Source organism: Aphelocoma coerulescens, chromosome 24 (assembly GCF_041296385.1).
Source record: "Aphelocoma coerulescens isolate FSJ_1873_10779 chromosome 24, UR_Acoe_1.0, whole genome shotgun sequence".
NCBI classification, from domain to species: Eukaryota; Metazoa; Chordata; class Aves; order Passeriformes; family Corvidae; genus Aphelocoma; species Aphelocoma coerulescens.
Window position 1 is genome coordinate 2,565,268 of NC_091037.1, and position 14,047 is coordinate 2,579,314.

The 14,047-nt window shown below is 52.1% G+C and overlaps 2 protein-coding genes across 3 annotated transcripts; both read left to right on the plus strand.

The window, feature by feature from the left end:
- Positions 1 to 652: 652 nt before the first annotated feature.
- Positions 653 to 3,826, plus strand: TLCD5 (TLC domain containing 5). Of its 2 annotated transcripts, none has more exons than XM_068994720.1 (3): positions 653 to 725; positions 1,088 to 1,284; positions 1,868 to 3,826. In XM_068994720.1, exons 2-3 carry the CDS (start codon positions 1,089 to 1,091, stop codon positions 2,368 to 2,370), a joined length of 699 nt encoding a protein of 232 aa, XP_068850821.1. In that variant the 5' UTR covers positions 653 to 725; position 1,088; the 3' UTR covers positions 2,371 to 3,826. The 2 variants fall into 2 exon arrangements, with proteins under 2 accessions (XP_068850821.1, XP_068850823.1); XM_068994722.1 differs by having other exon boundaries at positions 656 to 725; positions 1,085 to 1,284.
- A 2,980-nt stretch (positions 3,827 to 6,806) lies between these two features.
- LOC138098273 (TLC domain-containing protein 5-like) lies at positions 6,807 to 11,538 on the plus strand. The gene is given in 4 exon segments (XM_068994719.1): positions 6,807 to 6,876; positions 6,879 to 6,997; positions 9,105 to 9,309; positions 9,684 to 11,538. Coding segments are annotated over 4 exon segments (933 nt in total). The 3' UTR covers positions 10,223 to 11,538.
- Positions 11,539 to 14,047: the final 2,509 nt, after the last annotated feature.

Here is a 14,047-nt window from a genome sequence, read left to right on the forward strand (position 1 = left end):
CAGCTCCTGGCTCACTCATCCTGTTCTGCACGTTCTGTGTCACATCTCCCTGAGCCCCGAGTGTCCAGCACCACTCCCAGCCCCGGACCCAGCCTATCCCGAGCTCTCTGACTCCTGTCTCAGCCTCCCCTCCCTGCCACCAGCACAGGACAGCACAAAGGTGGTCCCTGTGCCCGCACCTGGTTGAAAGATCGAAAGAGAACTCCAGGACACTCGGGGGGAAAAAAAAAATAAATGGAAAAAAGAATAAAAGAAAAAAAAAAAGGACAACAGCACCTCCACTCTTGCCTGATGCAACTTTATTCTCCATCACCAGAATGGAAAACACTCCGCCAAAACAGAGTCTGGGCGCTCTCCGGGGCGGCTCCAGCCGGGTGAGCCGAGGCTGGGCGGAGGCACCACCCGCCCGTCCCCGCTCCCCCGCCCCGTTCCCCGTTCCCTGTTCCCTGTTCCCTGCCCCGGCTCCGGCCCTGCCCCGGGGCTCGCAGCTCCGCTCCGCGCATCCCTGGCCGCCTCCGGGGCAGGTAAAGCGGGGCTGAGCGAGCAGCGGAGCATCCCCGGGGGATCCCGCGGGGGCCGGGCCGGGCCGGGCGGGGCGGGGCAGGGCAGGGACGATAAAAAAGCTCCGGGAGCGGCGGCACCGCCTCCCCGCCCGGGCAGCCCCAGCCGGGCGCAGGTCCCGTCCTGGGCACGCAGAGCCGGAGCGGGGTCGGTGCCGGAGCGGGGTGAGGATTTGGGGGCGCTCAGGGTATCGGGGACACCCCCAACCCCCGTGCCGAGCTGGGGGCCGGTCCCTCCACGAGTCCTGGTTCCCGGGGGCAGAGAGGCTTTGGCAGCGGGAGGGTTGGGATTGTGGTTTTCCCTTCGGGATTTGGGTATCTGGACATGGTGCTGAGGGGGCTCGGGAGGGCGCGGTGCTCACGGGCGGCGGGACGAGGCTTGTTTTGCTCGTTTCGGTTTGTGGGGCTTTCCCCGCTGCCGGGGTTTTCCATGGATGTGCTGGGGTGGACACGGAGGATGGTGTGGATGAACATGGCTTGCTGAGGGGGCTGCTGCCCTCCTCACGCTGTCCCTCCGTGTCCAGCAGGATGGTTCCCATCGTCCTGGAGGTGACCTGCAGCTTTGTCACCTGGCTGTGTCTGTACGGCTGCTTCTGCCACTGGAACAGGCAGCGTTCCTACAAGTGGAGCTGCCGCCTGGTCACCCTCCTGCACGGGCTCATTGTCACCTGCCTCTCTGGCTACGTCGTGTTCCTGGATGGCCCCTGGCCTCTGACCCACGCAGGTATGTGCAGAGTCTCACCTGTGCTCACCTGTGGCTGTCACAGGTGGAGGGAGGGGCTGATTTCCTCTCCTCTTCCAGGTGTGTGTTGGGGGCAAAATTTTGTTTAATTCTGCTGCTTCTTTTTCCATCGCTTCTCACTGTTCATCCTTTTGTTCTTTTTTTTTTTTTTTTTTTTTTTGTTTGTTTGTTTATCCGTGTACAAATTGGAAGCTTTCAGGTTGGCAGCTTGAGTTTATTGCAGCATCAGGCGTAGCAATGCACGGAGAACAAAGTGCTTTCACATCGTGAAGGGTGTAGTAACTCCTGACATTTGGCTACAGGGTTTTGGTGGCTGGTTTCTATTGTTAAATCTCAGATAGTGCTGCTGATGGAGGCCTGGCTTTTCTAAAAGGCCAGAAGCAGCAGCGGGGCAGGCTGGGGTGTGAAGGGGAAGCAGAACCAAATATCCTTAATTCCTGGCACTTGGCCTATAGGATAAGGCTGGAAGTTTAGGAGGAGAGAAGCATATTGGACCTGTACTGGTCTATAAAGTAGAAAAATATCTTTAATACGACCCCAGGCTTATGCACACCTTCCATTCCAGGTTCACCAAACACCCCTCTCCAGATCCACGTGCTGTCCCTGACCTTGGGCTACTTCATCTTTGACCTGGGCTGGTGCCTGTACTTCCAGACAGAGGGGGACCTGATGCTGCTGCACCACACCCTGAGCATCTGTGGCATGATCCTGGTGCTGGGGCTGGGCAAATCTGCCACGGAAGTGAACGCTGTGGTGTTTGTCAGTGAAATCACCAACCCCCTGCTCCAGACCCGCTGGTTCCTGCGGGAAATGGGCTCTTACCACACCGCCCTGGGAAAAGTGGTGGATTTCCTCTTCGTGCTCCTCTTCCTGGTGCTGCGGATCGGGGCAGGAGCATGGATCATGTATGGGATGGTGACATCCCCTAAGCCAATCTGGCTCCTCAAGGCTGGGGGCCTGGCCATGTACGTGGTGTCCTTGGGGTTCATGGTTGAGATTTGTCGCTTTGTAAGGAGGAAAGTGTGGAAAAAACCTCCTTCCCTGGACACGCAATCTTTCCAGGAGTAGGAATGCACCTGTGGAAACTTCCTGGCTGTTCGTTAATGGGTTGTGGAGGACAATCCCCTGGGTTTGGGGCCTGGCTGCTGGAGCTTGTTCCTGTGAAAAGAACTCCTGAAAATGACAAGGAATTGACTTTCTGCTGCCCCTGAAGGAGATGGATCAGCGCTAGGAACATGGAAAAGCTGAGAGAAGAGGGATTTGAGCGGAAACCTGAGGAAGCTGACGCTGATTCCCTGACTTCTCCAGCAATGGTACAGCCTCGAGGAGGGTGGCAATGCCAGACCTGATCAGTCTGCAACCAATAATTGCCCAGTCTGTGTGTTCTGTCCTCATTTTCAAGGTACAGTTATTTGACAGTGTAGAGAAAATCAAATATGAAAAACGCCATTTTCCTGCAGTGGGGCTGGGTAAGGGGAGTGACCTGGCAAAGGTTTCCTGAGCCTCGCTCTCCTTAATCCTGGATTTGGACAATGTGCTTGGCTAAGTACTCGAGTGAAATCCTCTGAACACGACTGAAGTGCTTGCAGGAGTGTAGTGGAGCTGTCCTTGAGTGTGAAGTGATGGTACTCAAGGGGAGGCAGTGTTTTACCTCGTGGTTTTTAATGATACATTTCCTTTTCTTTTTTTTAATACTGGCATTGGGGCAGGTGCTGATCTCAGAGCAGAATGATTTCTCTGGGACTGACTCAGGTCCTCACAAACAAGAGTCAGGAATCAGACTTGTGCCAATAAACTCCACGAGCAGGTGTTGGCCTAGACTTGGATTGCTTAAGATGAGTAATCAGGCTTTTTGTGGGAGAGGGAGGATAGCAAAGAGCCCCTCTGGATGCTCTTCCTGTCCTGGGGTTGGCTCATTTACAAGCCACTTAAGCTGAATTCTTGGCTACTGAGTCAAATATGTGACAATTTCCAGGGGTGCCAGTAATGTTTAGGCAGATCTCGGTGTGACATCTGCTCCACGCCAGCAGGCCTCGGAGCATGGAACAGTTCTCTCATTTTCTTTACCTCTCAGAATCGTGTTCTGACATTTTCCCTGGGGTTTTAATGTGAATTTCCCTCTGTTTAAGGCCACAGTTCAGATTTAGTTTCCTCTAAAAGCCTCACTGAGAGCTGAGAAGCAAATGCAGGGGTGAGGGAGGGGGAGCAGTGTGGATGCAGCTCCTCCACTCCCCTTATCTCACTGACTTTGGCTCTGTTCAGAGCAGATATCAGCCTTTGGCTGGGGCTCCTCAAGGTGTCTGCAGAGATTAGAAAATGACCTGAAGTAACCTCACTTTTGACACATCCACTGAAAACATTGCAGCTGTGAACCCAGGCAAGTTCCTGGGCCAGTATTTTTAGGAAAGCAGGAGCCAGAGTGGCCTCCTGAGGTGTGGGCACCTGCCCGGGTCACTGTGCTCTTCCAAAAACTCCTCTGAGTGAAGGGACTTCTAATAAAGTCATGTTCTCTTTTGAAAAAGAACCGATGGCTGTGATGTTCTTTTGTTCTGGGTCTTGAGGAGGCAGCTGGAACGAGGGCTGAGGCAAAGGGGCTTGAGGGAAGGCTGAGGATGCCGAGTCACTGGCTCTTTCCCTTTGTGCAGTTCAGGAAGGAGAGAGGGGATGAGGAAAAGAGCCCAGGCTGAGCCAGGAGCTCTGGAGGTCAGGCTGGAGCTGTGAAGGGCAGGTGAGGGTCAGCTGAAGCTCAGGTTTGTGAGCAATGCACCCACAACCTGCCTTGCCAATGAGCCAGTGCTGCAGGGAGCTTAAGAGCCACCAAACTGAGTTTGGTGGTTTGGTTTGCTCTCGGTGGGCACAAGAATAACTTAAATTCTGGCCATGGTCTCCTACATCCCAAGGGGCTTTTATTTTTTCTCTGCCTCTCTGGTGTTGGGTTTCACTGGGGCAATGACCAGTTCAGAAGGGTTGCAGGGTGACTTGGCTATGTTCTTTTTGGAGAAGTGATCAAAAGCATGAGAACATCTTGGGGGTTATAAGATGTCCTGAAGTCACTGCTGAGTGGCTGTTTCTGGCTGGGAACCTGCTCCTAATGGGCCAGGACTCTGCTGTCTGGAGTGGAGGAGAGCCTGGGTTGGCTTCCAGCAAGGAAAAGCTCTTCCTTCAGCTGAGGGACAGTATTGGGACAATATCCCAGCACAGCCAGGTGGCTTCTGTGCAACCAGAGTTACCTGGGGAGGTTTGATGCAAAATAAGTGCCCTCGGGTGCTCATGTGCCACATCTCACCCAAGCAGAGCTTTAGTGCTAAACCCTCTAATCTGATCCTAGAAAATCATCCAGCTCCACTATCCCACTGTATTTCTTATTTCAAAGAATGTGATTTTTAGTGCAGGTGCCTGCTTTTCATCTGTCAAATATCCTTGAGGGCTTTTACAGTCACAAAAACTGGGTTTTAGCATCGGCCTGTTGAACTCCCAGGTTTCCAGTTTGTGTTTATTCCCAGTTTAACTGTGGACAAGGAGTTTCCCAGTGTGGGTAAGATAATAAATACATTCTGTGATGCTTTTCAGTGCTGTGAGCTCTGGTTAGAACAGGTCCAGGAGATCAGAGGAAAGGATGTGCAGCTGGGGGAGGCTGTGGCTGTACTAAATGAGGCAGCAGTGTGCAAACAACTGTTTGCAGAGGTTCCTGCCCTGAGCTGTTTTGCTGAACTCTGTTCATCTGCAGGCCCAACGAGCCGGTGCAGCAGAGCCCATTGAAATGACTGACTCTGCACAAAGCAAACAGGAAAATTGGTGTATAAACTGCACCTCACTTCTGGTACAATCCACAGGGAGATGATTTCACTTGCCACCTTGCACCTCACCGTGCAAAGTCTGTGCTAGAGAAAAAGCCAACCTACAACTTCTCTGTGTTGCACCTCCTGCATTAAATGGTCTGTGCCTTGTTAGGGCTTTCAGGGCTCTTTTGTGAACATCTCTGTTTTTCTTCCTGGCTGCTCATAGAATCCCTGAGTGGCTTGGGTTGGAAGGGACCTTAAAGATGACCTCATCTTATTCCAAACCCCCTGCCACTATCCCAGGTTGCTCCACAACCTGCTCTTGGACGCTCCCAGGGCAGCCACAGCTTCTCTGGGAATTGCATCCCAGCCCCTCACCACCCTCACAGCCAAGACTTTTTTCCTCATGTTGCATCTAAACGTGCTCCTACTGTGGAAACATCAGCCCTATAATGCTCTGTCTGTCCATGCTTTTCTTTGACCTAAGCTAGATATTAAACCAGCTCCCTCTCAGGTGTTACTGATGCTACTGGAGGGCCAGAAAAGGTGGAGGGAAGCAGGATGAGACCTCAGATTTGTCAGAGGAGCAAATGCACTGTTAATGCTCATGAGGACGTGCTGAAATAGCAGGAGGATGAGCGTTTTGTAGCAGCAGGAACCTGTACCTGGCCTGAACTGGAAAAGTAAGATCTGTATCTTGTTGAATACCCAGCTGAAAGCACTAATTAGAAGCGCTGTAAGAAGCAAGTCAAGCCACTCCCAACGCCTGCATTTCAAAAGGTAAAACTTGACGGGATGAAGGAAAAAAACCAAACCCACGATTTTGGGTGTGAGAGGTTGTTTTGACTGTAACTTATGAAAGGTGGAGGAACTTTTGTATCTGCTTTAGGTGTCCTGCTTAAACCCTGAATTTGGGATGCGGAGAGAATGGGCAGCGCTGAATGCCTGCAGAGAGAAGAAATTGCTGGGCTTCGTAACTGGTGCCTAAGCGGGGATGGAGGGGATGTCCAGGACAGGGTGTGAGCTCTCCCAGCCTGCTGCAGCTGACAAAGCTCCTCGGGGGATGTCACCTTGGACCTGCTGCTGCACTGGCACAGCTCTGAAGCTCTGCAGAAGGGTCTGTACTCATCAGGCACTGCCTGGCCGTGAGGAGAGCAAACCCCGGGTGTGCTTTGTGCCTGTTATCTCTGCGGCACGCGCGGGCTGATTGGAGCGGGGGTGGGTGTGGGACTGATTTCTGTGTCCCCGGGCTACAGCGATGCTCTGTGTGCCCTGTGGGGACACGACCGGGTCTGGGAGTCGGGCTGAAGGGTCTGGGGGGCCATACGAGGAGTGGCTGAGGGCACTTGGTTGGTTCCACCTGGAGGAGGCTATTTGGGGTCTGGAGCTTCCTCACAGGGGCAGCACCAATCTCTGCTGTTTGATGACCAGGGACAGGACCTGAAGGAATGGCTGGAGCTGTGCCAGGAGAGATTTAGGTTGGATATTAGGAAAAGAGGGTGGTGGGGCACTGCCCAGGCTCCCCAGGGAATGGTCACGGCCCCAAGGCTGCCAGAGCTCCAGGAACGTTTGGACAACGCTCTCAGGCACAGGGCGGGATTGTTGGGGGGGTCTGTGCAGGGCCAGGAGCTGGCTCACGATCCTTGCGCATCCTTTGGAATTCCGGGCGTTCCATGACGCAACAAGGAGGGCAGGGATGCTCTGGAGCGGGGCGGCTTCCCAGGGATGCGCTGCGAGGCCGCGGCGGCTGCGGGTCGCCCTTCCCACCATCCTGCCGCCCTATTCCCTCCTCCATCTCCTCCTCCTCCTCCTCCTCCTCATCCCCATCGCTGCCGTCCCTCCTCCCGGCCGCCAGGTGCCCCTCGGCCGCCGCTCGCTCCGTGTTCCGGGGCGGCCCCGGCAGCGCAGCCCGGCAGGTGGGTGCTGGGGAAGGGTCCTGTCCCCGTCCCCGTCCCTGTCCCCGTCCCCGGGGGATGCGGGAGGGACAGTGGGGTGGGCACGGGGGCCGCTGCATCCCGCGGGATGCGGAGGATGGGGCGGGCGCGGCGCAGGCGGTGCCCCGGGGCTGCGGTTCGCGCTGTTGGGGCGGTCCGTGAGCTCCTCCATTTTCCCGTTTGGACTAAAAAAAAATGTGGATAACGGGATACCGGTGCTTGGCTGGAGGTGCCTCTCTGGTTTTTAATCGCTTTCGGGCTGTTCTGCGCCGGGTTTTTAGGCACGTGTGTTTATTGTAGAGGCTGCTTTCATTCAGGGCCTCATTGCTACGGGTGATACAAATTATAATATCTTTTATGTATAACAGATATATTGCATATATTATATGCAATAATATAAAATAATATATCGGGAAATACATACTTTCATATATGATTATATTTTATTTATTTTTTAGTTTTTATATGTATATTATATAGAATTGTTATTTATTGTTCTATAATTATTGCTGGTCTTTAAATGATACTGGCCTTTCTAGTGTGCATATATTGTGTATGCTGAAGACAAATCACAGGATGGTTTGGGCTGGAAGGAACCTTAAAGATTATCTTGTTCCACTCCCTGCCATGGGCAGGGACACCTTCCACTATCCCAGGTTGCTCCAGCCTGGCCTTGGACACTTCCAGGGATCCAGGGGCAGCCACAGCTGCTCTGGGCAACCTGTGCCAGGGCCTCCCCACCCTCACAGGGAAGGATTCCTTCCCAGTATCTAATATATACTTACCCTCTTTGAGTTAAAGCCATTAAATGTTGATTTTTGATGTGCAATTGGAAGAAAGCTCCCTGCTTTCTTCCTGAGGGAACGGCTGGAGCTGGGTCAGGGAGGTTTAGGCTGGATTTCAGGGAAAGGTTCTTCCCCCAGAGGGTGCTGGGCACTGCCCAGGCTCCCCAGGGAATGGGCATGGCCCGAGGCTGCCAGAGCTCCAGGAGCGTTTGGACAGCGCTCTGAGGCACAGGGGAGGATTGTTGGGGTGTCTGTGCAGGGCCAGGGGCTGCACTGGGTGATCCCTGTGGGTCCCAGCTCAGGATAGTCTGTGATTTTTTTCCAGGGTATGGAGAAACATCTTTTTCATGAGCAAGTGTGGAAAACACGTCAATACTTTTAAAACTCATTCCTCTTCTTTCCATCAGCCTTCCCCAGCTGGTCAATCCCTTCTGCCACATCAGAATTCTCCTTCCCTTATTTGCCCTGAGCGTGGACCTCGAGCACCAGGGATGTGAATGGAAATTCCCGCTCAGAGCAGTTAATCCCATCCCTATTTCATCTCCCCATGTTCCCAAGGCCCATTAAAACATAATGGTTTTGTTTACCCAGCCTCCAGTCATTCCTGGGAATGCTCCAACAGGCCAAACAGGAAGGTTGGGCTTTGCAGCTGTGACTCCTCATCCCGTGAGGTCCCTCTGGTGCTCCCCAGCCCTGGGAGTGGGGCCAGCGTTGGGCAGCAGGTACCAGTGGTGCTTTGGCTCTTGCACAACTGGAAACTCCTGTATCCCAAAGCCTGACTCAACTTCTTTGCTGCACTTCCCTGACAGCTCAGGAGGAGTCAGACACACATTTCATGGGAAGGCATTATATGAACGAGGGGTAGAATAGAGTAATGTGTATTTGGAGGGTTTGAGCAACACCCACAAGTGTTTATGTGCTTCAGTTTTGTTCTGGCAGTTTATCTTTTGCTTGTTTGAGAGATTATTGCAGAGTGTGTGAGGGAAGATGCATGAAAGAAATACTGCTGAAAAAAAATCTTTATGGTCATAGATTCTTACTCTTTTGCATCCAAAAGATTTGGAGGTTTTGGTGCCAGTAAGGATGAAATGAAGTCGGCAGAAAGGAGAGCAAAGTGCTTTTCACACAGTTCCTCTGCAGAGAAAAATCTGTCAGGAGCAAGCAGCCCCATCAGGAAGCAGCTCTGTCCACTCAGGGCTGGGATGGTTACGGAGCAAAGCCGTGCTGGGTTGTGCTGACACCGCCACAGGCTCGACCTCCTGCTCACTTTGTCTTTCTGATCCCTTCTGTCCTGCTGTTCCCAGGACAGGATGCTGTTCCCGCTGCCCCTTCGTGCAGCCTGCAGCCTTCTGGCCTGGTTCTGCCTCTACAAGTGGTTCTGCCACCGCTACAGGCACCGCAACATCGAGTGGAGCTGCAGGCTGGTCACGCTGACCCACGGCATCCTTGCCACCTGTCTGTCTGCATACATTGGCTTCATCGATGGCCCCTGGCCCCTGAGTCACCCAGGTGAGTGAGGAAATCGGTGATCCCACCTCCCCCAGGGGTTCTCCTACGCCTCAGTCCCCAGCTCGCTTGAGGGATGATGGTTGCAGTGATATCTGAGCCGCTTTGTGGTGGAAAGCCCCAGAGGAATGGAGAGCCTGGCACTGCATTTGCTGGTGTAATGCCCCTCCCCAGCTGCACTTTGGCAGAGCGTGTGACCCTTTGTGCAGCCATTACGTGTGTGCAGCTGCTGGGCTAACAACTGTGGTATTGTGACTTGGGGGACTTCTGTGGCTGAGCTGTCACCAGCGCGAGCCAACACTGCAGGTGAATAACCCTTCCCTGTCTCACATCCCGCTCGGTGCCCCCCACGCTTTAAAGCTCTTTTTCTGTTTCAGGGACACCCAACACAACCCTTCAGGTGCATGGGCTGTGCCTTAGCTTGGGCTACTTCATCTTCGACCTGTGTTGGTGCGTGTACTTCCAGACGGAGGGTGCCCTGATGCTGGCCCACCACCTGGTGAGCATCGTGGGCATCGCCGCCTCCTTGGCCCTGGGCGAGTCGGCCGCGGACGTCAACGCCGTCATCTTTGGCAGCGAGATCACCAACCCGCTGCTGCAGGCCCGCTGGTTCCTCAAGGAGCTGGGCCGCTACCACACCTTCACGGGGGACGTGGTGGATTTCCTCTTCGTGGTGCTCTTCACCGGCGTGCGCATCGGGGTGGGCGCCTGGCTGATGTACTGCGAGCTGGCCTCGCCCAGGCCCCGCTGGTACATCAAGCTGGGCGGGGTCATCATGTACGTGGTGTCCTGGGCGTTCATGGTGAGCATCTGCCGCTTCGCCCGGAGGAAGAGCATGAGGAAGTACCAGGCCTGGAGGAGCCGCAGGAGCCGCGAGCTGGGCTTGAAAACCAACGGGCACCTCAAAAGCCACTGAGTGGACGCTGAGCAAAGACTTCCTCGAGTTCACGGGCTGGCAAGGAGGGGGATCGTGCCTGAAATGCCACTGTCGGGAGAGGAGCCAACGCACGTTAGCAATTCTGGAGCCAAATTTATCCCTGGCGTAACTCCACTGAAATTCATGGAGCTATGCCACGGATTCACTGGATCTGCAGTGTTTGGCCTGGCAGAGGCTGGCTCGGGGCGTACGTAAGCACAGCCTGAACGATGAGTGAAAGAAGGGCTAATTTTATAGACTAAACATGACTAGTCCAGCAGTGCAGGTGTAAATAGTGATGTCTGTAGCCAACTCCTTCAGGATCTTGGAAGAGAGGAGGAGGTACACTAGGTCTCCATGTCCAGTGTCCTGTGCAGTCTAGGCAGCTAGAGTGACTCTTTATGCTGGTAGGAAGAAGCATGTTCTAGGGTTGCATCCAAGCTGGGATTCCTGTCTCTTCCACCATCTCGTTGTGTGACCTTGGGCAAGTCACACAACTCTGACTCTGTGCCTAATTCCCCCTCTGTGACTTGGGGGTGATGGAGCCGATCCATCTGTTATGCACTTTCAGATTTTTACTTGAGAGGTGCTATATAATGCAAAGTGATGGTTGTTATCTGCACTTGGTTCATTATCCCTGTGTTTCCCTTGGGAGAAACGACTTTGGTGGTTGAGCTAGAGTGAGACTCTAGAAAAATCAGTATTTTAGGTAGGTTGTTGTTTCCTACCCTTTCTAACTCCTTTTAATAACTTATTTATTAACATATATTGATAACTTATTTTTCTGTAGTGTCCAGAAGCTCTAATCAGCACTGGCGCCGTACAGGACTAGGTGCTCTGTGAACACACCCAAAGACACAGCCCCAGAAGGGAAAGTTTTTCCTGATTTTTCCCTCTTCATCCTTGACTGTTAAAACTCCCCTACAAACACTGCTTTTAGATCCTTGGGTGACCAGCATGCTCCATTTTGAGAAGCCCCATCAGGGCTTGCCAGTCAGGGGTTTTCTTGCTGATCAGCCAAGCCCTGATTTTGCCTGCAGAACCCCAAAATTCCCTCAGCTGTGCCCCAAATCCAAATTGGGATTTCTGGTTGCCCAGCTCCAGATCTGCCCAGTGGAAGCCACAGACTGACCTTGGCTCTCCTTCATCTGAATTGATGCTTTGACCCCTGGGCTCTGATTTCCCTCTGACTGGGTCTGAGTCACTTTTTAAAAGTGAACATTTAGAGGGTCAGAGAGATTTATTTCACAGCTTAGTAATTAAAGAAATGAGAGGCCCAGAATCTGGTCGTTTTTAAGCAAAAAAAAAAAAACAAACCTGACTGGGAGAAAAAAATAAGCATTACTTCTCTTTATTCCCATTTGCAGGGAAAAACCATGCCCAGCTGGCAGCTTCTGGAGTTTATTTCACTGCATGTTCTTAAGCTGTTCCTTTGTTGTTGCTGTGATTTTGAGCATCTCCTTTGAGCCTCCAGTGCAGCTCAGGTACCCCTTCTGCTAGAGCCTTGCCTGCTGCAGCCAAAGACCTGAAGAACCCCCAAAAAACCCCTTCAGATGAGCAGAGCCAGCTGATGAGTTAGTCCTGGAAAGGAAACTTGACTCAATCAGCACGACCAAGCCTTGAAAGGAGACAAGAAGGGCTGGTTGGGGCTTGCTGGGTCTTTCTCCCAGCTCTGCTGCTCTGTTGAGCACATCCAGGAGCCTTTTTGCCTCAACTTAACCCACTTTGGGAAGTGGGTGCAGTCTAACCTACCTCGTGGGGTGTTTCCATTTAGCACCAAGCCACCTTTGAGGAATTCTCGGTGGTTTGTGTCACGCTGTGCTGTACAAAAGTTGCTTTGAGTGAAGCACTTCCCGCTATGAGCCATCAGCAGTGCTTTGTCACCTGAATGTGGCACTTCCCAGCATCCCAAAAGCAGCAGTGGAGGTGTTTTGCAAAGGTGCTTAAGGGCAGGGTCAAAGGGAGTGAGCGGGACATGCAGGTAGAGATCAGCTGTGCTGCTGCTTCTTCACAAGGACCCCCAAGATGAGGAAAAGGTGTCTGGTGGGTTCTCCCTGGTCAGGATTGCAAGGAATCTGGAGCCAAAAGAGTCTCAACCACCAGCCTGAGCAGGGAGTGAGGGCTTTCAGCGGCAAGTCCTGGAGAAATGGAGGTGAAAACAGGCTGGTCATTTCTGGTGAGCTGCTGACCTGCCCACCATGAAGAGTTTCCAAAGCAGCCCTGGTGGTTTTGGGGTCTGACCTTTGCTGAGGGCTGGGTGCAGCTTTAGGGGGTTACAGCCCTTCCCTGCCCAGGTGGATGAGGATGGCAGTGACTGCAGTATCTGTGAAACACCTGTTTGAAGGTATTTTGAAATAGAGTGGTTGAGTGGTCCCCTTTTCTGAACTGAGGGGAAACTTGGTTGGAAGAAGGAGAGCACTGCTCAGTTCTGAGGCTTTAGAAAGTAAACAAGAAAACAAAAGGGCAATTTGGAATGGCTTTATGAGGTAGAGCAAGGCCTCATAGCCCAGTGAGTGGGCTCCAGCATAGAATCACAGGCCCAGAAGTACAAATTCCAAGCTGTGGAGCACAGGGTGGGACCTGTCCTCAGGCTAGTCCATAGTGGCTAGGGCAAACTGTGAGAGGAAACTGCAGAACTAGTGTGAAATAATAACTTGTGTCTGGATTACTGTGTAATAGCAACTAATGTTCCACCAGTGAATGGTGTAGATGCTTTGTATTATGTTTTATAAAAATAAAGATTATTTAATTATATGAGGAATGGGTTTTCTCTCTTTGGGTGCTGCTCTTAAGTCAAAGGTTGCACTTGATGGTTTTGGAGGGCTTTTTCCAACCTAAAAGATTCAGTGATTCAGTAGGATGGAGCAAAAATGTTCCCTTTGTTTTCCATGCCCTGGATGCCAAGGGAGAAAGTTCTCCTGTGTTTTTCCACACTGTGAGCTCGTCTCAATCATAAATTAATATTATTGCCTAGGAAAGCCCTGTGGTGGTGTGTTGGTAAACAGCCACTCTGCTTGCTGATGGCCAGAGATCCAGCATGCTAAAAGTCTTGGCTTCTATAAATAGTTAAGCCAATTTAGTTGTTTGCACGTAACCCTTAAATCCATCTTAAAATCCTCCAGGGGGCTGGGGAGCAGCTGCTGAGCAGCACTGAGCCCTCTGGAGATGTTGTTCTGTTTACAGAGCCCAGCCTGGGGGTGGAGGGGTCTCAGGGCCTGCAAGAATTTGTGCTGGGACTTTGTTGAACCTCTGAGGTAGTTCCAGAAGCAGGGAAGAAAGTACAGCAGAGTTCTGAAGCTTTGCTTTAGAGCTGCAAGTGTCTCCCAGGTTTCTTCAGGAATGACAAAATCTGGCATTGTCAGTGGTCAGATGTGTTTTGTCTGTAAAAAAGTGACATCTCCCCCTCTACACCCAATTAATTTCATTTTTTATCATCCTATTATTTCTTTACAGGCAACCTTGCTGCCTGTCTTTTGCTTCTCCTGCTGGCCCTGCAGTCGAGCTTTGTAAAATTAACCTCCTCTTTCAGTCGTCTGCCCTCTCTTTGTAGCTGAACTCCTTATTTGTACTTGAAAAAATTGCAATTTTTTAATAGTCAAGGCTTTATTCCCTTGCAGCAATAGTCCAGGCACTGATGTGAAAGCAGCATTTTAAGTCTTTGAAATGCTATTACATCGATACCACAGGGTCTCCATGTCCAAAGAAATCAATGCCCTGTCTGCCTCAAGTTCCAGGGGCAGTTTGGCAGCGGGTAGGTTGGCAAAATAAGGGATCTTTAGAAAATTATTTTAAGGAGGAATAGAACAGCTTGAGGTACAAGGAGAA

Bases quoted from the DNA above. Each gene is read 5' to 3' on its own strand.
- TLCD5 (XM_068994720.1), top strand. From the start codon at position 1,089: ATGGTTCCCATCGTCCTGGAGGTGACCTGCAGCTTTGTCACCTGGCTG. The intron at 1,285-1,867 runs GTATGTGCAGAG...CTTCCATTCCAG, and splicing joins CTGGCCTCTGACCCACGCAG to GTTCACCAAACACCCCTCTC.